The sequence below is a fragment of the Panthera uncia genome, chromosome D1 (genome assembly GCF_023721935.1).
Source record: "Panthera uncia isolate 11264 chromosome D1, Puncia_PCG_1.0, whole genome shotgun sequence".
Taxonomy (NCBI): Eukaryota; Metazoa; Chordata; class Mammalia; order Carnivora; family Felidae; genus Panthera; species Panthera uncia.
The window spans coordinates 104571986-104597378 of record NC_064808.1 but is presented as its reverse complement, the minus strand read 5'-3'; the positions used below and the strand labels follow the sequence as shown (position 1 = coordinate 104597378).

Genomic DNA, 25393 nt, shown 5'->3' with positions numbered 1-25393 from the left:
TATTTATTACCTGATCTGGGAAAGCGTATGGTCTAACTTCTTCCACAGAGATGACATAATTGCTGGAACATCATTTGATGTTTCTAGGGAAGAAGAAAAGTTAATGAATATGGCTGAAGAAAAGTCATCACTTAATTTGGTCACAAAATCAACAAGGAAAAAACCTTTTCTCTCAACTGTTGACCTTATGTTGGAAACTAGGAAATAAGCCTACTTTGTAAAATGACCTGCAAAGCTGTACTTCTTTCTTTTCTCAAGCCACTGACTATCCGACGCAATGAGTGGAAATGGACATCTGTAAAGTCTCTGAAGCTTTTTAAGAACGATTTTATATCTTCTTTGTATTAAATAAAAAACAAACTATTTTATTTCCTTTTTTTTTTTTTAAAGATTTTTAAAAAATTTTAAATAATCTGTACACCCAACATAGTGAGCTCACAACCCTGAGATCGAGAGTCACATGCTCCACTGACTGAGCCAGCCAGGTGCCCCCAAAAGGACAAACTATCTTAAATCTGTTCTAGTTGACAACATGTGACATTTAAAAGTGAATTAAAATAATGTGATTTATAATAAATTTCATAAAGGTTATGCAAACTCCTGTGAGTGTGGAAATTATTTTTCCACAACCAATTTTTTCATGTCCAAATTACCGTGATTGGTCAGCAACCCCTCAATAAAAGCACCACCGCTTGGGGCGCCTGGGTGGCTCAGTCGGTTAAGCGTCCGACTTCGGCTCAGGTCATGATCTCGTGGTCCGTGAGTTCGAGCCCCGCGTTGGGCTCTGTGCTCAGAGCCTGGAGCCTGTTTCAGATTCTGTGTCTCCCTCTCTCTGACCCTCCCCCGTTCATGCTCTGTCTCTCTCGGTCTCAAAAATAAATAAACGTTAAAAAAAAAAAATTAAAAAAAAAAAAGGCACCACCGCTTACTATACTTAAGAGTTACAGGTAAAATTCCTGAGAACTGATTTTTTTTTTTTTTTTTTTTTAGGATATGCTCTTAAAGTCCAGAGTGTTGGGGAACTTACAGGATATTTAAAATCTTTACCATATACTTACAAAAAACTCAAACCAGAGAAAGCTACCCAACATAAAAATGGGATTAAACGTTCATATTGCAATAGCATATAGTTTTTGATGTTATTTACACTGTAAAAATTCCTGTAGAGGGGCACCTGGGTGGCTCAGTTGGTTAGGTATCGGGCTCTTTATTTTGGCTCAGGTCATGATCTCACGATTTGTGGGATCAAGTCCTGCTTCAGGCTCTGTGCTGGCAGCACGGAGCCTGCTTGGGATTCTCCCTCTCCCCCCAACTCTCTGCCCCTCCGGAGCTCACACTCATTCTGTCTCAAAATAAACAAACATAACATTTTAAAAAAATTTAATATTACTCTCTGTAGTTTCTAGGGCTGCAATCTGGGAAAAGTTGTTTGGCTTAATTCTCAGTTTCCTGGGATCTTAATAATAAAAATGGATTTTTTTTTTAATTTTTTTTTTTTAACATTTATTTTTGAGACAGAGAGAGAGCATGAATAGGGGAGGGTCAGAGAAAGAGGGAGACACAGAATCCGGAACAGGCTCCAGGCTCTGAGCTGTCAGCCCAGAGCCCGACGCGGGGCTCGAACCCACGGACCGTGAGATCATGACCTGAGCGAAGTTGGACACTTAACCGACTGAGCCACCCAGGCGCCCCTAAAAATGGATTTTAACAATAAATACCTCTTACTGGGTTAGTTTAAGGACTGTTTACAAAATATATGAAAGCATCTAGCACAAAGCTGCCTACAGACAAATACTCAATAAACATGAAGCATCTTTCCTTTTTTTCAATGCTATTGTTTTATGGTAATTCTTGTTAATGTTCTGAGCTACAAAAATAATATTAGAGAATAAAACAATTTTAACTTTCCCCTTAAAATATTAACTTAGGCAACTATTAATTTATATTCTGGTTAATATAAATCAGAATTTTATGACTGGGTCCTGTGTCCAGATTTAGACTACAAAGGACTTAAAATGTTATCTTGAAATTCTCTAACACGTAGCAATGCTGTTCATCAAGGCAGAGATCTACATTTAGGAGTTTTATTTTTTACAAGATTTATTTTGTTACATTCATCAGCATTCAGATTTTTACAATTTCTCAATATAAATGCAAACTTTTTAATTAGGTATTTCCCAGTAAAACTTCTCTCATCGTAATGGAGATAAGTTTTTTGCTTTGTTTTGTTTTTTGAAAAGTTTTCTTTTGATTTGCAAGAGGCATTATCCTTTAAAAATTATTTCTACTTAAAAATTAGATAAAAAGAATCCCTGAACTTGAATTCTTACCTTTTGCTTTCATAGCTACATATTCATTCAGAATTGTTGTCAAGTTTTTTCCAAACAAGGACTGAAAAGAAAAAAAATCAAGCATTACAAAAATTATGCAACACTGCCAATAATCTTCCACCATAGAACGTCTATATAACGTTATAAAAGCCCTGGATTTTTTGATGGGGGTGAAGAACAAGGTATCAAAAATAAAGAGTCACTTAAGTTAGGAGTTGCATCAAATCTTCCACGAGTCAAGAAAATTGCCTGTTTGAAATTTTAAAAAAATTTTATTTGAGAGAGACAGTGAAGAGTGAGCAGGGGAGAGGCAGAGAGAGAGAGAGGGAGAGAGAGAATCCGAAGCAAGCTCCGCACCATCAGTGCAGAGCCTGACCTGTGGTTCAAACTCATGAACCATGAGACCATGACCTGAGCCCAAGCCGGAAGCTTAACTGACTGAGCCACCGAGGCACCCCAAGGACCTTGTCTGTTTGAATAAGACACTAAGACTATGTTTTTTTAAGTAAGATAGTCCAAAGGCAGAAAAGCAGTTTTCAGCTGCAAGGGAGGGATCCAGTCACCTAAGTTTTAAAACTGTAAGGACCCACTCCTAATCTGCCCTTTCTTTTAAAAAAAATTCTTTTTAAAATATTAATTTTTGAGAGAGAGAGAGAAATGTGAGTGCACAAGAGTTAGTGGGGAAGGTGCAGAGACAGGGAGACACAGAATCCGAAGCAGGCTAGAGGCTGTGAGCTGTCAGCACAGAGCCTGAAGTGGGGCTTGAACCCACAAACCGTGAGACCATGACCTGCGTCAAAGTTGGTCACCTAACCCACTGAGTCACCCAGGTGCCCCACCCCCGCGACCACTCTTAATCTTATTTGTATGTTCTTTCTCACAGAGAAACCTGGCTCCCATTATCTACATTACATTTTCATTATTTGTTGAGAATGGCTAATTTAGTAGAACTCAGAGGGATTTATTTAAGATTCATTCACGCTTTTTGAGTCAACAGCATGTTTGCTTTTTGTTGTTTAGTAGTATTCCATTCTATGGCTGTACCACAGTTTATCTGTTTATTGGCTAAAGGACAGCTTGGTTGTTTTCCGTTTTTGACCATCACCGATAAACATTAGTGTGCAGGCTTTTGTGTGAACATGTTTTTCAATTTACTTGGATTAAGTATCTGGGTGTATGAGTGCTGGGTCACATGGGGAACACATGTTTACCTTTATAAACAACTGCCAATTTGTTTTTCAAAGTGGTTGTATGATTTTACATTCTCAGCAGCAATAAATGTGAGTTCCTGCTGTTTTGCACCATTACTGCTAATGATCTGACAGTTTTTAAACTGTTCTTTACAGTAGCCATTCTAATATATATATGTTGGTATCTCTCTCTTTTTTTAAAAAAAAAAAAATTTTTTTTTTAACGTTTATTTATTTTTGAGACAGAGAGAGACAGAGCATGAACGGGGGGAGGGTCAGAAAGAGGGAGGCACAGAATCTGAAACAGGCTCCAGGCTCTGAGCTGTCAGCACAGAGCCCGACGCGGGGCTCAAACTCACAGACTGCGAGATCATGACCTGAGCCGAAGTTGGATGCTTAACCAACTGAGCCACCCAGGCGTCCCTCTCTCTCTTTTTTTTAATGTTTCACTTATTCTTGAGAGAGAGAGAGAGAGAGAGAGACAGACGATGAGCGGGGAAGGGGCAGAGTGAGTGAGGGACACAGAATTGGAAGCAGACTCCAGGCTCTGAGCTGTCAGCATCGAGCCCCCGTGAGGCCCAAACTCACAAGCGGTGAGATCATGACCTGAGGCGAAGTCAGAGGCTTTACCGACTGAGCCACGGACGCACCCCTGTTGGTATCTCTTTAGAGTATTAATTTGCATTTCCCAATGACAAATGATTTGGAGTTTTTAAATTAGCTTATTGCCATCTTCAGATCCCTTGCCCTTTAAAAAGATTTTCTTTTTTGGGGCACCTGGGTGGCTCAGTTGAGTGCCTGACTTCGGCTCAGGTCATGATCTCACGGCTCATGAGTTCGAGACCAGCGTGGGGCTCTGTGCTGACAGCTCAGAGCCTGGAGCCTGCTTCAGAGTCTGTGTGTGTGTGTCTCGCTCTCTGCCCCTCCCCCACTCACTCACACACTCTCTCTCTCTGTCTTCCTCAAAAATAAACATTAAAAAAATTAAAAAAAAAAATAGATTTTCTTTTTAAAGAGTTTTTTTTTTTTTTTTAATGTTTATTTTTGAGAGAGACAGAGAAAGAGACAGAGTAAGAGCAAGGGAGGGGCAGAGAGACACAGAGAGAGAGAGACAGAATCTGAAGCAGGCTCCAGACTCTGAGCTGTCAGCACAGAGCCTGATGTGGGGCTCGAACTCACGAACCATGAGATCATGACCTGAGCCGAGATCAAGAGTAGGATGCTTAACTGACTGAGCCCCCCAGTCACCCCCAAAATAATTTCATTAAAAAAAATTTTAATAGTTTTTAAAAGGGTGTTCTGGGTACAAATCCTTTATCACATAACTGATAATGTAATTTTTTTTTTTCCAGCCTATGGTTGGTCATTCTTTGAACAGTCTATTGTAAAGCAAAATTTTTAAATTTTTAGGAAGTTTAATTTACCAATTTTTCCTTTTTGTCAGTGTCATACTTAAAACTCATCATCAAATCTAAGTTAACGTAAATTTTCTCCTGAAAAGTCTTATAGTTCTATGCTGTACATTTGGTCTATTATCCATTTTGGTAGTCTTTGTATGATGTATGTGTAGAGAATCTTTTTTTGAATCTGCATGACTAATTGCTCTATCTCCATTTGTTGATAAATTACCATCTCCAGTGAATTCCCTTTGTACTTCAACCACAAATCAGTTTTGCATGGGTCTACACTGGGCTCTATTCTGTTCCACTGATGTAAGTGCCAAACCTCCCCCTAACATCACCGGATCATGATGACCAGAACTCATTAATAAGTCTTACAATTAAATAACAGGACTCTTCCAACTTATCCTTTTTAAGAACAGTTTGGAGTATTCTAGTCCCTTTGCTTTTCCACATGAAATTTAGAAATCAGCTTGTTGCTATCTATAAAAATGCTTATGGGCATTTTAATTGTAATGAATCTATAGATCAAAATGGGGAGAATGGGCATCTTAAATGAATGCACTATCTTTGATATTCCCTAGCAGTTTTACTTTTCAGGTTTCCTCCACAGAAAAGAATGTTGTTTGTGACAGCTGAAATGAATCTGAGGAGCCATGTTTAAAATAAATTAACAAAATACTATGTCAAATAACGTGGTTACAAAATACACCCACTGTATTCCCAATGATGCTCTGTTGGTCTAGTAATCTTTTTTTTTTTTAATGTTTATTAATTTTTGAGAGAGAGAGACAGAGACAGACTGTGAGCAGGGGAGGGGCAGAGACAGAAGGAGACACAGAATATGAAGTAGGCTCCAGGCTCTGAGCTGTCAGCACAGCTGAAGTGACAACAAAGATAACAAAATACCTGTTTTTTATTTATCTAAAGTAAGCAACCAGATGCAGGAAAAAATTGGTTAAGTGTAAGACACTATATAGCAGGTGGCTTAAATAATAGGCATTTCTTATTCTGGAGGCCAGCGAGTCCAAGGTCAAGGTGCCAGCCAATTCAGTTCCTGGTGAGGGCCACCTTCCTGGCTTCTAGACATCGCCTCTGTGCTTATTCAAGGAGAGAGATCTCTCTCTTCCACTTCTTTTTTTTTTTTTTTTTTTTTCAACGTTTTTTATTCATTCCTGGGACAGAGAGAGACAGAGCATGAACGGGGTAGGGGCAGAGAGAGAGGGAGACACAGAATCGGAAACAGGCTCCAGGCTCCGAGCCATCAGCCCAGAGCCTGATGCGGGGCTCGAACTCACGGACCGCGAGATCGTGACCTGGCTGAAGCCGGACGCTTAACCGACTGCGCCACCCAGGTGCCCCTCTCTCTTCCACTTCTTACAAAGGCAATAATCATAACACATGAGGCCCAACCTCATGACCCAATCTAAACCTAATTAATTCTCAAAGATCCCACTACCAAATAGCATCACACTGGTGATGGGGTTTCAACATATGCATCTTGAGGGACACAAATATTTTAGTCCATAGCAAGCAGAAAACAAGTGAGCCTCAAGATAAATAGTAGTGGAACTAATTAGAAATGAGAGAGTCATTTTGAAACTATTCTTAGAGGCAAAAGTTGTAATTGTGTGAAATAAATGTGTGAAAAGAAGAGTTGGCCTTCTCTGAGTCTTTCCACTCATGCATGAATACTATCAAATCTTTACGAATTCTGATACTGCTAATGAGCTGATTTTAAGACTGTGTTTACAGTCTCTCATGTTGGCCAGTGAGGAAATATTTCCTGTAAGGAACACATCACTCACCAGTAAGCAGGCTGGGATAAAACCTTCATCTGTACAATGTTCGGCATATTCTTTTAAATTTGAACTTTCCAAAATAAAAGTCTGGCAGGTAGAAGTGAGGTTTTCCTGTTGCAAGTAACCTAAATGAAAAACAGAAGTTTAGGTGATGCCAGTAAGCTTCTCTATTTTTATCAAAATGCTGTTGAAATACTACAGAAGTTTCATATCACAAATGAACCCTTAGATAGAATGTGCTGGGATTCTGCAGCCTTGCCCAGAACCACCAGTATGGGCTTCAGTACAAAGTAAGTAGTCTTAATAGATGGCTGTTTGATGGAAAAAACTCCAGGTAAACGAGAAATATAAGGTGTCTGATAAACAGCAACCAACACCCAGTAATGCTTAGAAGAAAATAAAATAATGATAAATAACAGGAGAACTAATAAGGAAATGATAAATGTTCTTCTACTCCATGAACTCCATACTCACAAGGATGGCATAGAGTATAAATTAACTTACTGGCTTATTAAAAAATACTACATTCTCCTAAAATTGCTACTTACTTGTACATTTCACTTATTTGCCTACTGGTTTAAGAGAAAAATGAACAAAAGACCTACTTCTCAAGAAAGGCAAGAACGGCACTCCTTTGACTTTTAATTTATGCCCTTTGGGAGTCAAAACACTATTTCAACAAGAACTTTATTAGCATTTACATCTAACCAACATTTATGGAACAATCTTACGTATCAGTGCTTGGTACTTGCACACATATGACCTGACTAGCAGTCAGTCTATCCTTGCTGTTTTGTTTCTTAGCATTACCAACCACTAAAAAAAGGTAGTATAGTACAGAAAGAACATTGGATAGGATCCTGGGAGACCAGGTTCTTCTTCCATTCTGTTAAAATAAGCATTGTGAATATAGGGCAAAAAAAATCACTTATATTCTGCAGAACTAAGGTGCTTCATGTATAAAACATCACACTTGCCTTGACTTGTGGATCAAAGCTGGTGAAATTAAACCCTTGTGTAAAGCCCTTTGATCATGTGTAAAGCCCTTCCATCACTTCCTGTATCTCTCAGTTTAAATTTCTAAAATCTTAGCAGTTTCAGTAGGAATGGCAACATAAGGACCTCCAAAAATCCTCTCGTCCATAAAAGAAATGAGAACGCTAGCACAAATTATTAAAAAACGGTCACAAAACTCTGAATATAATTAAAGTTTTGAGAGCATTTAAGAAAAATAGATGAACATCACGTATAATGAACATCTTGGCACTTAAACTAGCTCTATTCCCATGATCATCTCCCTAGCTGAGCAATATATACTTGAAAGTCAATAGCCTGCAATCACAATTAAAACAAACAGCCTAGCAGCCAATGGAGGGACTGGATATGCTGGAATTTTTCCAAAGACTCATTTCCAGAAATTGTCATAATGTGATCTGTGTGAAAATTCCCTGTAAAACTCTGGTTGCATGGCTTGTCTCTGAGATGAATCCGAATTTACCCAGTGCAAAGAAACTTTTTTAAGATGTTTGCTTAAAACTTCCGGCACAAATTGCTAAACACTACAGCTGCCTGTGACAGAAGAGTAGGACAAACAAGCTAACTCAAAGTTAAAAGGAAAAAAAAAGCTGGGGCATGAAGAGTACATGGCAGGCTATGAAAAGCTAGGATATATTCCTGAGATAGCAGGAGGCCACGTGCAACTGTAGGGCAACGTGCATACTCAGAATATACGTGACAAGGCCCCAAGCCCTCGCCTCTGGCTTACTAGGTAAGGCTCTGCGGAAGCAGGAAGTGAAAGCTCAGGCAGAGTTGTCAATGGCTTAGCTGAATGTTGAAGTGTGCCCAATATACACACAGCCCCTTGGTAAACAAAGGGAGACTAACTGACAGCAAGCATTTAAAAAATGAAAAATGAAAAATGAAAAAATGAAAAAAAAGGCAGGGGGATGGGGGCGCTTTGGGGGCTTAGCCGGTTAAGCGTCCAACTTCAGCTCAGGTCATGATCTCGCAGTCTGTGAGTTCGAGCCCCGTGTTGGGCTCTGGGCTGACAGCTGAGAGCCTGGAGCCTGCTTCGATTTCTGTGTCTCTCGCTGTCTCTGGACCTCCCCTGCTCAAGCTCTGGCTCTCCCTCTCTCTCTCAAAAATAAATACACATTAAAAAAAATAAATTTAAAAAATGAAAAAAATCATTCTCCAATCATAGGATATAAATTTAAAGACTATAGACCTTACAGAATTAGTTCAGGCAGCAGTTCACAGCCACTACTGAAGCAATAAAGTGCAGTAACAAAGAGAGTCTGATTATAAGAGTTGTCACATTATATTATTTAAAACGTCAAATTTTCAACAAAAAATTATGAGACATGCACAGAAACAAGAAAGTATGCCTCATATGCAAGGGGAAATAAAAGTAGTCAACAGACATCATTCCTAAGGAAACCAAGACACTATAGTTAAAACTTTTAAAAAGTCAGCTATTTTAAATAAGTTCAGAGAATTAAAGAAAAATATTCATAAATACCTAAAAAGATTATGAGAGCAATGTTTCACCAAACAGAAATAAGACAGAAATTCTACAAAAAGCATAAACAAAATAAAAACCAAATAGAAATTCTAGAGTTGAAAAGAACTAAAATGAGAAATTCTCTAGAGGGGGGCTCAACAGATTTAAGGCAGATGAAAGAATTAGTGAACCTGAACACAGATCAAATGATCTGTATCCAGCATAAGGAACAAAAACAAATGGGATCACGAAAAGTGAACAGAGTCCCTGGGAGCTGTGGGGTACCATCAGCTGTACCAAGGCACGCATTATCAAAGTCCCAAGAGAGCAGAGACAAAAAAAGCAAAAAGACTATTTGAAGAAATAATGTACAAATAACGAACCTCCAAAATTTTTGGAAACACGTTAATCTATTTATGCAGGAAGGTCAATAAACTCTAAGTGGGATAAAGTGAAAGAAATCCACACCTAGACACAGCATATTCAAACTGTCAAAACAACAAGAGAGAATCTTGAAATCACAAACAGCTCATCACATACAAGCAATCCGCAGTAGTATTAACGGCTTTTTTCTCATTAGAAACCACAGAGACCACAGGCAGGGAGATGACACATACAAAATGCTACCAAAAAAGTCAACCAAGACCAGCAAAACTCCTTCAAAATGGACAAATTAAGATATTTCCACATTAACAAAACAAAACAAAACCCAGACGCACTGTTGCTAGCAGACTCACTCTATAAGAAATATTAAAGGGAATCCTAGGGGAGCCCCTAGGGTGGCTCATTTGGTTGGGAATCTCATTCTTGATTTTGGCTCAGGTCATGATCCCCGGATTGTGGGACTGAGCCCCATGTCGGGCTCCATGCTGACTGTGGAGCCTGTTTCATATTCCTTCTCTCAGGGCGCCTAGATGGCTCAGTCGGTTAAGTGTTTGACCTCAGCTCAGGAGGTCATGATCTCGCGGTTTGTGAGTTCCAGCTCCACATGGGGCTCTCTGGGCGGTCAGCACAGAGCATGCTTCAGATCCCCTGTCTCCCTCTCTCTCTCTGCCCCTCACCCACTCACTCTCCCTCTTCTAGAAATAAACACTTAAATAATGGATTACAATAAAAGGATGGAAAAAGATACACCATTCATACAGGAACTAAGAGCTGAAGAGGCTACACTGAATCAGACAAAGTGAGACAAACATTGTTAGTAGGGGCAAAGATGGCGAAAAAATATCCAATCATTCAAAAGATACACAAAACACAAAGGAGACACTCACAAAAGTGCAACAAGAACTAGACAATTCAATAAAAGTTATACACTTCAAAAAAGTCTCACTTTCAATAATGAATAGACAACTAGAGAGTTCAATAAGGAAACAGAAGACTTGAACACTATAAACCAACTAGACCTAACTTCTATAGTGTACTACACCCAACGATAGCCGAATATACATTCTTCTCAGGTGTATGTGAACATCTTCCAGGATAAACTATGTATTAGGACATATAATAAATTTAAAAATTGATGGAAATTATATAGAGGATACTCTCTGACCCTAATGGAATGAAATTAGAAATCAATAATAAGAAATTCATAAATATGCAGACATTTTTTAAGAAGTTTTTTAATGTTTATTTATTTCTGAGAAAGAGTGCAAAAGGGGGAGGTGCGAGGGAGACACAGAATCCAAAGCAGGCTCCAGGCTCTGAAGTGTCAGTACAGAGCAAACGTGGGGCTTGAACCCATGAACCTGCGATCACCTGAGGTGAAGTCGGATGCTCAAACGACTGAGTCAACCAGGCGCCCCACAAAAATTCAGAAATTAAACAACACTCTCTTAAATAATCAAAGCATCAAAGAAGAAAACAAAAAGAGACAATATTTTGAGATAAACAAAAACAAAAATGCAACATGCTAAAACAGGATACAACTACAGTAGTGCTTAGTGGCATATTTATAGCTTTAAATACCTGTTTTTTGTTTTTTTTCCAAGTAGGCTTCACGTCCAGCTCAGGGCCCAATGCAGGGATTGAACTCATGACTCTGAGATCAAGACTTGAGCTTATATCAAGAGTCAGACGCTGGGTTAACTGAACAACACAGGCGTCCCAGTAAATACCTGTATTTAAAAGATAAATATTTTGGGGGTGCATGGGTGGCTCAATCAGTTGAGCAACTGACTCCTGATTTTGGCTTGGGTCATGGTCCCATGTTTCATGGGTTTGAGCCCTGTGTCAGGCTCTGTGTTGACAGTCTGGAGCCTGCTTGGGATTTTCTCTCTCCCTCCTTCCCTCTGCCTCTCCTGCATGTACTCTTTTCAAAATAAATAAAAACTTAAAAAAAAGATAAAGTATCTCAAACCAATACCCTATCCTTCCATTTTATAAACTAGAAGAAGAGCAAACTAAACCCAAAAGAAAGCAGAAGAAAGAAAATAGAGTAGGAAAAAAAATGAAACAGAATAACAAAAGAGACAAATCTATGAAACTAAAAGTTGATTCTCTGAAAAGACTAACAAAAATCAACAAATCTGTAATGAGACTGATAAAGAAGACTTAAATTCCTATATTCAGAAATGAAAAGGGGGGACATTACTATTAAATTACAGAAATAAACTGGATTATAAAGGGATACTATGAATAGTTGTATGTACTATGAACAATTTAGAGAGCCCAGGTAAAACAGATACTTCTTACAGAGACATTAAACGGACTCAAGAAAGAAGAGAAAATCTGAACAGACTTAAAACAAGTAAAGAGATTTAACTGTAATAAAGAATCTTTTCACAAAGAAAAGCCTAGGATCAAATGGCCTCACTGGTGAATTCTATCAAACACTGAAAAAATTTCACCAACTCTTTTAAAAAAAGTAATAAATAAATAAGAGAGAGATTTCCCAATTCAGATGCTAGTGGTAGTAATAATCTGATAATAAAACCAGACCATAACATCACAAGAAAACTACACACCAATATCCCCCATGAGAAAGCAGATGTAGTAATTCTCAACATAATACTAACAAAATAAATTCAGTAACATTTAAAAATGATTATACGCCATGACAAAGTACAATTGTGCCAGAAATGCAAGACCAGTTCAATAAAACAAAAATAAATCCATGTAACACACGATATTAAATATCTAATAGCCATTACCCTATATATTAATAAAGAACAAAACCATGTTATCTCATAAGATGCAGAAAAACCATGACAAATTCCAGTATCTTTTCATGATGCAAATATTAGGAATATAAGGGAATTTCTTCAACCTGATAAAGGCATCTATGAAAATCCCATAGGTAACATATCACATCTCAAGGGTGAAAGAGTCAAAGCTTCCCTCATAAGATCACAGACAAGATGATGCCTGCTCTTGCCATTTCAATGCAACACTGTACTAGAGGTTCTAGCTTGGGCAATTAAGAAAGAAAAGAAAATAAAAAGCATCCAGATTGGAAAGGAAAAAAATCAAATATCCCCATTCGCAGATGATATGATGTCTTAAATAGGAAAATTTAAGGAATCCATGTACACAGAAAAACTATTAAAGTCAATAAATGACTTCAGTAAGGCTGCAGAATACATGATGAATATACAAAATTTAACTGCATTTCTATATATTTGCAATGAACAATGAATTTCAAAAATGAAATTAAAAAAAGTTTCATTTACAACAGCATCAAAAAGAATAAAACAGGAATAAGTTTAGCAAAAGAAGGAAATGATTATACTAAAAACTAAAATACCACTCAAAGATATTAAAGACTAAACAAATGGATAGATATATCTTGTTAATGGATTAGAAGCGTTAATATTATTGAGATGTCAATACTCTCAGACTCAACATAATCTCTATCAAAATTTTAGTTGTCTTTTGTGCAGAAATTCACAAACTGATCCTAACATCCATAATACAAGGGACACAGAGTAGTTAAAACAATCTTCAAGATGAAATAGCTGGTGGAGAAACACCCATTTCAAAATATACTACTATGTAATAGTAATCAAGCTAATATGTTACAGGCATAAGGATAGACACAGATCAATGGGACAGAATTCACAGTCCAGACATTTATGGTCAACTGATTTTCAGAAACAGCGCCAAGTCAACTCAATGGGGGAAATGGTCTTTTCAACAACTGGTGCTGGGAGAACTGGATACCCACATGCAAAAGAATGAAGTTGGACCCTCATGCCTCATACCAAATATAAAAATTAACTAAAAATAGATCAAAGATGTAAGTTTAAGAGCAAAACCCATAAAAGTCTTAGAACAAAACAGAGGTGTAAATATTTCTGACATCAGATCAGGTAATGGTTTCTTAGTTATGACATTTAAAGAACAAGCAACCAAAGAAAAAATTAGATGAAATGAATTTCACCAAAATTAAAAACAATTTGTGCTTTCAATGAAAAGACAATGGATGAAACGGAAGAAAATATGTGCAACTCATCTACCTGATAAGGGACTACAATCCAGAATTTATAAAGAACAAACCATTAAGCACATAAGAGGCTCAACTTCATTAGTAATTAGGAAGATTTAAAACCAAAACTACAATGAGATATACCAATTCATACCACTAGGATAGCCAGAATTCAGACAGTCGTGAATATTGGCAAAGATGTGATGAAACTGGAAATCTCATACATTGCTGGTAAGAATTTAAAGTAGTATAAAATCGTTAGAAAATTCCTTGTGAAGTTCTCAGAAATATTAAACATAGAATTACCAAATGACCAAGTGATTCTACTAAGGTATATATGTAAGAGAGCTGAAACAGTATGTCCAAACAAAACTTGTACATGAGTGCTCACAGCATTTTTCTTAATATCCAAAAAGTGGAAACAACTTAAATGTCCATCAGTGAATGGACAAAATGTGGAATATCCATACAATGGAACAGTATTCAGCCATGCAAAGTACTACTTGCACTTGCTGCAACACGGATGAATCCTGAAAACATGACGTTCTAGAAGTCAGGTACAAAAGATCACGTATTGTATACGGTAAAACCTTGGATTGCAGCAGTAGCTCACACATTGTATGCAGTAAAACCTTGGATAACTTGTTCTGCAAGTGTTCTGTAAGAGCAGTGAACATTTCTAATACAAAACTTTAACTTGATAAACCAGTGACGTCTCACAATGCTAGTAGTACATGACAATGAATGTCACGTGATCACAACTGAGTCAATGGTTCTCGAAATTCACTTTGAAATACAAGTGCTTTGGATTACAAGCATGTTTCCGAAATGAATTCTGCTCAACAAACCAAGGTTTTACCATAATTCCATTTATATAAAATGTCCAGAATAGGCAAATCCACAGAGACAAAAGGAAATTAGTGGTTGCTAGAGGATGGGGGGATGGGGCAAGTGGGAGTGACTGTTACCAGGTTTGGGGTTTCTTTCTGGGATGACGGAAACATTCTGGACTTAACATAGTGATGATGGTTGCACAACATTGTGAATATACTGAAAACCACTGAATTCTACATGTTGTGGTACATGAAACTCAAAGTAAAAATGTAATCCTTAATTCTTAACATGTTATATGAAGTTCTACTTGTTTTCCATCCCAATTTCTTCTTGAGACTTGTGTCATTCCATCTCTCTCAGACTAACTGGTCTCTCAATTGTGCAAATTCATGAATGTTCTGATATCAAGGCCATTGTAAATGTCATTCCTGTTGCTTGGGCAGCTTATCCTTTCTTAGTCTAGCTAATTCCAACTCATTTTTCAGGTCTAGGGTAACTACCACTTACTCAGAGACTCTTTTTTGGCATGTATTAAACTCCTCTTATCAGATCCTTTTGTACTAGACTCATCTCAGTGCTGGTACAGTACTCAAGTATTTAACTACCAATGCAATTATTTAGGTCTCTTCCAACTTTAAAATTATAAGGTTCTACTCTTCTCACCTGGAACTGTGTCTTTAACCAGGCCCTCCAAGTCAAAAAAGTAGCAAGAGTGTCTATGAAGTCATTATATATGAAGGTTATAAAAGGAAAGAGCCAGAAAACTGTCATCCCATTTTAGGAAATGGCCTAATTGGGATCTGGGAACCAACTCACCACTTTCTACTTACAGGTGATGAATCAGTTTTCCAACCTTTTGTTAACTAATGCTACAGGAAGAAACAAATAAATATACCAATAAAAACCCCAAAGATATGTCCTTTGGAGTATGGGAGGACATTTAGAAACAGAAGAAACCTTTTATCTCATATATTACTACTTCAATATCTCTATCACTGAAGATGTGAAATCACCTCAAATAGGAAAGCAGATCAAGGATAAATGGCTATATTTTACTTTTTTATTTTTTACAAATAAAGAGCTCAAATATAAACCCTTATAATTCTACAGCCAGCTGAGAAGTTATCATTTTTATGAAGGTTTGCTTTTTGAGTTACATTATTTGTAGTAAGTCAGCTGCTACTAGGATTTCATGAATACAGAAGTTTAAAATATGTTAAGAACCACTGGAGTCACTCTGGAATCAGGGCAGGTGGAGCTTTTTATATGCTTCAAAATTTAAACTGAAGATAAACAATTTCTTTCCATGGGAGAGTTTCAAAAGTTCTAATCACCCAGATGTATTCATAACCACTTGAGACTTCTAACAGGTGGTGGTGTGAAATCTAATTCCTTAAAGTGGATTTGCTTTTCTGCAGACCAAACATTCTCAAAAGAACAACATAGCCTTAAGGGGATGAAAATTGGTACAGAGGCAGCAAGGGAACAAAGAAAATACCACTGTCTTTATGCATAAGTCACAGATATACATACAATATGTAAATAGTGTACTTGTGACATTAAAATATTTGGAAATGGCGGGGGGGGGGGGGGGGAAGTCTAAAAATACTCCTTAAGGGTACGATAATGAAGTAAGGTTGAGAAATACCTCCCTAAACACAATGTAGTAACAGAAGTAACCTTTCTCAGAATAATATGGTCACTTGTGGTAGCATATGCTGGCCAAGGAATGGTCACAGATCAGACAGTTATGGCTTATCATAAGACATTACACTTCAGTATACACTTCAGAAAAGGCTTTGTTAAAAGACTAAGTTACTTCTATAAAAAATGTTCAAAAATTACAACGCATCTTAAAATATCTAAGATATTTATCTTTGGCTCTTAGAAACATGTCCAAGTTTAGGCAACTAGAGTTCCCACTTTAGATTAGATTTAATGTGTTCTGCTTTACTTTTTAAAAATGAAAACAGCCAAAGTTAATAAGCTAGTAGTGTAAAGAAAATGGAATACTAAAAATAACCCATAAGAATGTAGGAAAAAATGGCACATTTTTTGGTTGGAAACAAATGAGACAAACAGAAAACAAATAGTGAGATAGTAAACTCAATTTAGCAACTACTTTTTGGTATTTACTCAAATGAAATGAAACTTACGTCCACACACAAACTTGTAAGCAAGGTTATAAACATTTTTAAAGTTTGTATAAGCTTTATAAAACTCAAATATGCATCAACTGGTGAACACAGCATATACATTAATAATACATATGTTGTTTACACATACACAATATTGTATATGTAGCATACACATATACAATAAAATACAGCAAAAAAGAGGGATAGGCTGGATTTTCAGGAAGCTTTCTTTGGAGAAGGGTTTGTTAAAAATTGAACGAGTTCCTGAATAAATGGATAGCTAAATGAACAAATGAATAAAAATCTATGATCAAGGACGGTCTTTCAGTGTTTTCTGGCATTTAAAAGAAAAGCAGTTTATAGCACACATATATCCTCTAGGGACCTCGCTTTCCACCAATGTATCATAGAGCAAGCAGTTGCTACTTTTCTGGGGCCTTGAGAAGATCAAATAAGATAATAAATATGGGGTGTCTGGGTGGCTCAGTCACTTAAGTGTGCAACTCTTGATACTGGCTCAGGTTTTAAGATTGAGCCTTGTACTGGGCTTGGTACTGACAGTGCTGAGCCTGCTTGGGATTCTCACTCTCCCTCTCTCTCTCTCTCTGCCACTCCCCCGCTCGCTCGCTCACTCACTCACTCACTCACTCACACACACACCTACTCCCTCTCAAAACAAATTTTAAAAGAGTCCATTAAAAAAAGATGTTAAAATGGGGCGCCTGGGTGGCGCAGTCGGTTAAGCGTCCGACTTCAGCCAGGTCACGATCTCATGGTCTGTGAGTTCGAGCCCCACGTCGGGCTCTGGGCTGATGGCTCGGAGCCTGGAGCATGTTTCCGATTCTGTGTCTCCCTCTCTCTCTGCCCCTCCCCCGTTCATGCTCTGTCTCTCTCTGTCCCAAAAATAAAAAATAAAAATAAAAATAAAAAACGTTGAAAAAAAGATGTTAAAAAAATATTTAATATGTCTGGCCCATAATCAGAGAAAACTAGTGATGTTTAAAGCTATGATGCATGTGTGCAGGAGTATGGGTACCTAATCCTGAAAATTCAGGCAGAATGGCTTACTTTATTTTATAGCCTGGTTTCCATCTCGTAGCATTATCATCAGTTTACCAGAGAGGGACAAGAGACTTTTCAGCATCCTCCACATGACCCATTTTCTCATGTGTGGGGCTGATTTTGTGCTTGTACAGACAATTTATGCCTTTCCTCAACTCTTATAATTCGAGTTATTAGTCATGACCATAGGATTAACAGTTTATATTGAAAGTGTTCCCAGGGATTCTGTTAGTTCCTTTGGCTTCTACTCAAATTTAACAGAGATTATTAGAATTAGTATTTGTGATTTCACCCAGCTTCAAATATTTTACAGACGCTTAACTCTTAGATCCTTTTATCATTCCAACAGATTTAAACTCCAAGATAAATATTCGTTTGGGAGCTTTTGTTTTGATACAAAAACTACCAGAGCAATGTGATTTGAAATTGACTTCTAAATGAGATACTCTCTAGCAATCCAAGTATCTGACATGGTCATTATTCCACTGCAAAGCACAGTTTACCCCAGGGAATGTGCTCTCAGAGAAAATTAAAACGTAGCTGCCCACATCAAAGCCCATTAAGTCATGAGGTGGCCCTTCAGTAAGTGAGCTTCATTCTGCTGCTGGGCTGCAGGGCACTAGGAACCCTACCAGAGACACTGACGAGAGCCTCCTGCCTGCAGATTTCTTTATCCAGGAATCAAAGAATTTAGACCTGAGATGGACCTTGGGCTTCCTCAATCTGAAGAAGAAACTGGGCACAGACGACATTAAATGGTTTTTCCAAGATCTGTATCAGGTTACATAAAGAGTTAGGAAAAAACCCCAAATACCCACAGCATCCTAAAATCCCAGATTCTGAGTGGTCCTGAAGGTGGGGTCAATTATTCTAGACTGATGTGATTTGGACAGTGGAATCAGAATACCATCTGGGTTGATGACTGCTTCAGATGAAGTAAAAGGATTCTCTTCAGGGGCGCCTGGCTGGCTCCGCCAGCGATTCCTTGATCTCGTGTTGTTGAGTGATATGTTGGGTGTAGAGATTACTTAAAAATAAAATCTTAAGGGGCGCCTGGGTGGCTCAGTTGGTTAAGCGTCCGACTTCAGCTCAGGTCACGATCTCGCGGTCCGTGAGTTCAAGCCCCGCGTCGGGCTCTGGGCTGATGGCTCAGAGCCTGGAGCCTGCTTCCGATTCTGTGTCTCCCTCTCTCTCTGCCCCTCCCCCGTACATGCTCTGTCTCTCTCTGTCTCAAAAATAAATAAAACGTTAAAAAAAATTAAAAAAAAAATAAAATCTTAAGAAAAAAACACACCAATTCTTTAAAAACAAAACAAAAAACATGCCCAACTTTGGGCGATCCAGATTGGACACTTTAGATTAGACTTGATGTATTTTGCTTTACTTTTGTCTTAAGACTTCCAAAACAATGTGGTAATTGTATTAAGTGCCTACTTCACCGTTTTGACTACTTCAAAGCTTACACATACATATATATACATACACCACACGCAGATGTATATGTATACACACGCACATACATATATATGTGTATATATATATGTATATATATATATAAAACCAGTTATTTGCTTACTAAAAGCTTACTTATCATCAAGTACTAGATTGTGACCAATTCTATTAGAATAATAGAAGTTGGGAATGAAGCTGGTGTAGCCACTCTGGAAAACAGTATGGAGGTTCCTCAAAAAACTAAAAATAGAACTACCCTATGACCCAGCAGTTGCACTACTAGGCTTTTATCCAAGGGATACAGGTGTGCTCTTTCGAAGGGACACGTGCACCCCCACGTTTATAGCAGCACTATTAACAATAGCCAAAGTATGGAAAGAGCCCAAATGTCCACCGAAGGATGAATGGATAAGGAAAATATATATATATATATATATATATATATATACACATATATATATACACACACACACACACAATGGAGTAGTACTCGGCAATCAGAATGAAATCTTGACATTTGCAACTACGTGGATGGAACTGGAGGGTATTATGCTAAGTGAAATTAAGTCAGAGAAAGACAAAAATCATATGACTTCACTCATATGAGGACTTAAAGAGACAAAAGAGATGAGCATAAGGGAAGGAAAACAAAAATATAAAAACAGGGAGGGGGACAAAGCATGAGAGACTCATAAAAATGGAGAACAAACAGAGGGTTACTGGAGGGGTTATGGGAGGGGGGATGGGCTAAATGGGTAAAGGGCACTGAGGAACCTACTCCTGAAATCATTGTTGCACCAGACGCTAATTTGGATGTAAATTAAAAAAATTAAATAAAACAAAAACTCACAGAACTGAGAATGAGTGATTTCCACTGTATGTAAAATTTTCATTTAATAAAAAATTGTAAAAAAAAAAATAATAATAATAGTGGAAGTTTTAGGTATAAATTATTCCAAATGTCAAAATTTACAATGAAAATACAAAATAGGGGTCAAAGATCTTATTATAATACATATAATTACTCTTTAATTAACATTAGTGATTTTTTTTACTTCTAAAAACAGCTTTTATGTAAACTTATTTTCAAAGATGTACAAAAGGTAAGAAAGCATGCCTGAGTTTCCTTTTTTCTTAATATAATACTGTCTTCAGCCTGCTTTTCAGTGGAGGGAGTAATGAGTAACAAAATAGACCAAAGGGGAAATATAACTAGAAAAGAGAAGGAAAGATAAAATCCTAATTATACCTAGAGTATTAAAATTTTAGACTCATGGCAAGAGTCGATCTTCTTTCATTCTATTTATGGAGAAAGAAAGAGAGGTGCCTCATGAAGAAAGCAAGAGATCTCAAAACCCCGACTTGAAAATAACTCCTTCACATTTTTTTTAAAAACTGTTTTATTTCTGACAGGGAGAGACAGAATGCAAGCAGGGGAGGGGCAGAGAGGGAAACACAGAATCTAAAGCAGGCTCCTGGCTCTGAGCTGTCAGACAGAGCCCGTCACCGGGCTCGAACTCACCAACCAGGAGATCGTGACCTGAGCCCAACCTGAGCTTAACTGACTGAACCACCCAGGTGCCCCAATCTCCGACATATAACACTTTCCCAGAAATTATCCAATTATTTAATGATTAATGATATTTTAAATATGTAAGTAATTCTGGGGCACCTGGGTGGCTCAGTCGGTTGAGCATCCGACTTCAGCTCAGGTCATGATCTTATGGTCCGTGGATTCAGGTCCCGCATTGGGCTCTGTGCTGACAGCTCAGAGCCTAGAGCCTGCTTCGGATTCTGTGCCTCCCTCTCTCTCTGCCCCTCCCGACTCACGCGCTGTCTCTCTTTGCCTCTCAAAAATAAAGAAAACTAATAAAAAAAAATTTAAAAAAAAAGTGATTCTTGGGAAGACTTAACTTACTGATGTAACTAGATTCACAAATAACAAATGTTTCTGTCTATAAAGAAGTTATCTAAAAGGACCCAAAAGATATATATGCAAGTAACTGTAATACAAAGAAAAGGTAGTAACACAATAGGAGTTACTTCCTGAGGGGATGGGGCTAGAGAAAGTATTACTAGACTTGGGGAAAATTATGACTATCACAAAGAAGATGTTGAGTCTCAAAGGATGGTTGGGGAATCCCCAACAAAGCTTATGAAAAGCATGTATGGAGAACATGCCCAGTTTGGAGGAAGCACAACGTATATGAAAGAGAACAGCTGGAGATACAACTGAAAAGACAGAATGAGTAAGGATCATAAAAAGCTGTAAATGTCAGCAATGACATATTATGAATAAATAATACGAATAAACACAATCTGAATAAAAACAGAAAACATGGGTAAATGACGTCAGTAGTCAAAAAGGACTGTTATGATCACAGTTGCACGTTTGTAAATATTTATCAAGTATTTATAATGTTTTAGCTATATACAGGTGAATAGGATCAGTGGCTCTTGACCTTCCAGGAGTGTGTCAATTCTGGTTCTGTTTGCTTTCAATCTCTTCTTCCTCTTTCTCTGCTGCGAAAGATAGGAAACCTGACCCCACGCAGACAATGTTTCCTAGGCTCCAGGTCAGCTGGCTTCTAGCTGCATCCAAACAATGCGAAGCACTGGTGGGGGACTGGAGGGCAACTGGAAGAAGCCATATTGTTTTCTCTCACTTCTTCTTTACCTTGGCAGAATATCCTCTGTGACAACTGCTCCCTCACCAGACAAGTCTACCTTCCATCTTCCCCAGAGAGAACCCAGCCTCTGGATTGCTTCATCTCTCCTTGTCCTCCTGATTATCATAGTGGCTTCCTGCTGAGGCTACTCTGAGTCTGTTCACATAAGCTGCTTGTCTTCTTAGTTCTTCTATCACCAGTGTAACCAATTCTCTCATTAAATCCCTTCCCTTTAAATATTCACATTGGTTTTAAGTTTTCCTGAACGGACTCTGAATCATATAGAAAGGAACAAACCTATTGAGAAATCCGAAAACAGTTCTGGATCCTATACCCATAAAAATGCCCAACTGTACATAAATCTTTACAGACAGTTTTGGGGGGGCTTCCAAGAACCCTCGAAGCTGGTCTTATTAATCTCTGATCAAAAATACCAAGGACAAAAAGGCAACTTTCAGTTTGGGAATATGAAAAACTACAGGTCGATGATGGTGATGGTTACAGAACAATGTAAATGTACTCAATGCCACACTTAAAAATGGCTCAAGTGTTGTATATATTTATATTATGTACATTTCACAAACATAAGTAAATACGGCATTAGATGGAACATCAGGTGGGGTCTAGGAAAAGTATTTGGGGGGCAGGAGGGGTACACGCGTAAGGGTAAAAGAAAAAAAACACAACCCTAATTATGTAAACTCTAAAGGAAGAACTTGTCTATTCTTAGCATTTAGCACAGTGTCCGATACTAAGCAAAGATTTGCTTAAAGAACATTATGAATAAAAGGAACCAACAAAAAGGGAGCTGCTGAAAAAGGTGCTTTGTACTGAAAGAAGAATCATAAGGAAAAAATGAAACTATTACTATTTTAGGCTTCTATGCTTTGTAATTATGGATCACCAGGTGCTAACATAACTTCAAGATACATAATACTAAGTGAGAAGACTACGAATGGTGTGGGTGGGGAGACTTTCTTTTCTTTTGTATTACACTATACTCTTTTGCACAACTTTAAAATTTTTTTTTTTTTTAACATTTATTTTTGAGACAGAGAGAGACAGAGCATGAACGGGGGAGGGCAGACAGAGAGGGAGACACAAAACCGGAAGCAGGCTCCAGGCTCTAAGCCATCAGCCCAGAGCCCGACGCGGGGCTCGAACCCGCGGACCGCGAGATTGTGACCTGAGCTGAAGTCGGACGCTTAACCGACTGAGCCACTCAGGCGCCCCTTGCACAACTTTAAATTTTGGTAAGTGCATACGTTTTTCAACTTTTAGAATAGGAGGTGTAACGTGAATGCTTTAGGCAGACTTGTTCAATAGTAAATATCAATAGCAAGACTATTTGAGAAGCCACGAAAGAAGTCCAAAAGAAGGCATGGGGGGGCGGGCATATTAAGTAGGATTGGTGGCAATTAAAATGGAATGTGAATGACAAAGAATTTTAGGAAAAGAAACAATTAATTTGGAGTTTTTATCCATTAAAAAAACTAGGAAGTCAAGCAGAGCAGATGGCTTGTGGAGAACACAAGTAGGTGTGAATTATTCCAGTTAGAAAATCATATTGCTTTAAGACCGGTTGTTTTTAGCTGGGGGTGATTTTGCCCTCCAGGGAACATACTGGCAATATTTAGAGACATGTGTTAAAATGTCATAAGTGGGTGGGGGGTGGGACTGAGGTCTTACTGGCATCTATCCATACATGCCAGGTATCTAAACATCTCACAATGCACAGGACAGCTCCCCATAATAAATAATTATCTGGTGCCAAAAGTCAATAGCGAACAAGGTGAGAAACCCTGTTAAGGACTTCTATAGTTACATAAAATCCGGTGGATTAACCAAATTGCCAAAACTCAAAAATTCATAACCAAATGATACACCTTCAAGAAAAAACAAAGTATGTCAATATTATCTTCAACACTGTGAAAGTCTACTTTAGGTTATGAGGTTTACCATAAACCTCATAAATGTAACTAACAATTACAAGATAGCCAGCTTTTTTCACAGATAGAGATGGAGGCTAACTACTGATAAGTTCTCATAAAGTGGACAAAACAGTAACCAAACATTAACAAAAATACTAGTTTAAGCTTATGTCACTAGTTTCTCCAAAAACGGGCTGTGGAACCTTTAGTCTCTCCTGTTTCCTGCAAAATGTGCTCATCAAAAGCCTCGTGCACGAAGGCCTGTTTTTCTGGGCAGGGCTGAGTATTTAAAAAAGTAAGACTAATGGGATTTTCTAACAATAAGGTAACAGTAGCAACTACTGTGGACACGACGGGAAATTTCATCACAGATGTTTACCATTTACTTTCAGGGGTGTCGCGTATGAGGTCTGCAAACCACTGGCTCGGGATCTGAGGGTTTGAGCTTCCTACAGATCTGGTGCTCAGCAGCACGACCCTGTCCACTCTTTTGGGAACAAACAACAACAAAACCCGTTTCCCACAGAAACAATACGCCCTGACAACAGGCCTGCTGAACCGACCGTCCTCAAATGGAGGAAAACACTAACCATCAGAGCTAGAAAACGTTCAACTGGAAGGCATTTCCTCTGCGAAATTGCTCGCCCGTCCTGTTTTAGAACATGCAGCTGGCATTTCAGACCTCGGTGCCGGACGACTAACTGCGGGGAGGGAGGGTGAGGGATGGGGAGGCAAGATCACCCCCGTTCGCCCCACATTCGTAGTTCTAAGGGCGAGGGACGAATAGGGCGTCGGGAAGGTCTTTCTGCACGACCGGGTGGCTCAGGGACGTCCTCATTTTTCCTAATTAGAACGTGGGTCCGTCCGTCTCGTCCACAAGGCTCCTTGCAGGGGTCCCAACGAAGCTTGCAGGCCCGGCTCCCCCTCCGAATCCGGGCCTCAGGTGTTCCGCCCGGGCTTCTCCTGGGCCCTCCCCTCGCCACGCAGCCTCCGGGGAGCGCAGCATCCACACAAAGAGGCTTAAGCGGTCCGAGAGCCCGGCTGGGGGAGAACGGCCGCCGGTCAGAACTTGCAAACTCGGAGGCAAAGCCCCAGAGCCTCCCCGCCCCGGGAGAACCTCTGGCCCCAAAGGTCGTTCCGTCCTGCTCTGCCTGGCCCAATAACTGTCCCTCCCGCGCCTGCACTCACCCAGAACCAGCCGCGCAATGTCCGAAGGTAACAGCATGACCGAAGCCGCAGCAGGAACCGCAATAGGAGACGAGACTCAGGTGAAAGCCCACACACCGACAGCTCCTGCGCCGCATCTCCCGGTTCCAGTGGCGGCACCGAACCCGCGGCAATTTGGCCCGCCTCTTTCGCCCCACGTCCGCCAATCGCTTCCGCCGGAGAAAGAAAGGCGCCGAAATGAAACCCGCCTCCGTTCCCGTCGGAACTGTCGTCACTTCCGTCCTCGCGTTAGGAGGGGTGGGGCTGAAGGCGGCGAGGAGGTGGGATGCAGGCGCCGGAGCCCAAGTCGGAGGGCGAGCGGAGAGCTCAAGTTCGCATGCCATTGGCGGGCGACGCGCAGGCGCGTTCGCTCAGACGAGCCGAATGTTCTGAGGGGAGCGAGGGCAGGAGGCGGAGAGCGTGCGGGGGTCGTCGGGCATGGGCAGAGCGTGC

At 39.1% G+C, this 25393-nt stretch overlaps 1 protein-coding gene across 3 annotated transcripts in view; it reads right to left on the bottom strand.

The window, feature by feature from the left end:
- LOC125910205 (protein NPAT) overlaps window positions 1-25354 on the bottom strand; it is a 57035-nt gene extending 31681 nt beyond the window's left edge. Inside the window, exons 1-5 of one of the 3 annotated variants that reach the window (XM_049613957.1) lie at window positions 24923-25354; window positions 11191-11339; window positions 6729-6847; window positions 2331-2391; window positions 11-83 (exon numbers count right to left, since the gene is read on the bottom strand). In XM_049613957.1, coding sequence (XP_049469914.1) covers window positions 11-83; window positions 2331-2343 — 86 coding nt within the window. In that variant the 5' untranslated portion in view covers window positions 2344-2391; window positions 6729-6847; window positions 11191-11339; window positions 24923-25354. Of the gene's footprint in view, window positions 1-10; window positions 84-2330; window positions 2392-6728; window positions 6848-11190; window positions 11340-24922 lie in introns of those variants that run through there. The other 2 variants (XM_049613954.1, XM_049613965.1) reach the window with 2 other exon arrangements.
- Between the last annotated feature and the right edge of the window lie 39 nt (window positions 25355-25393).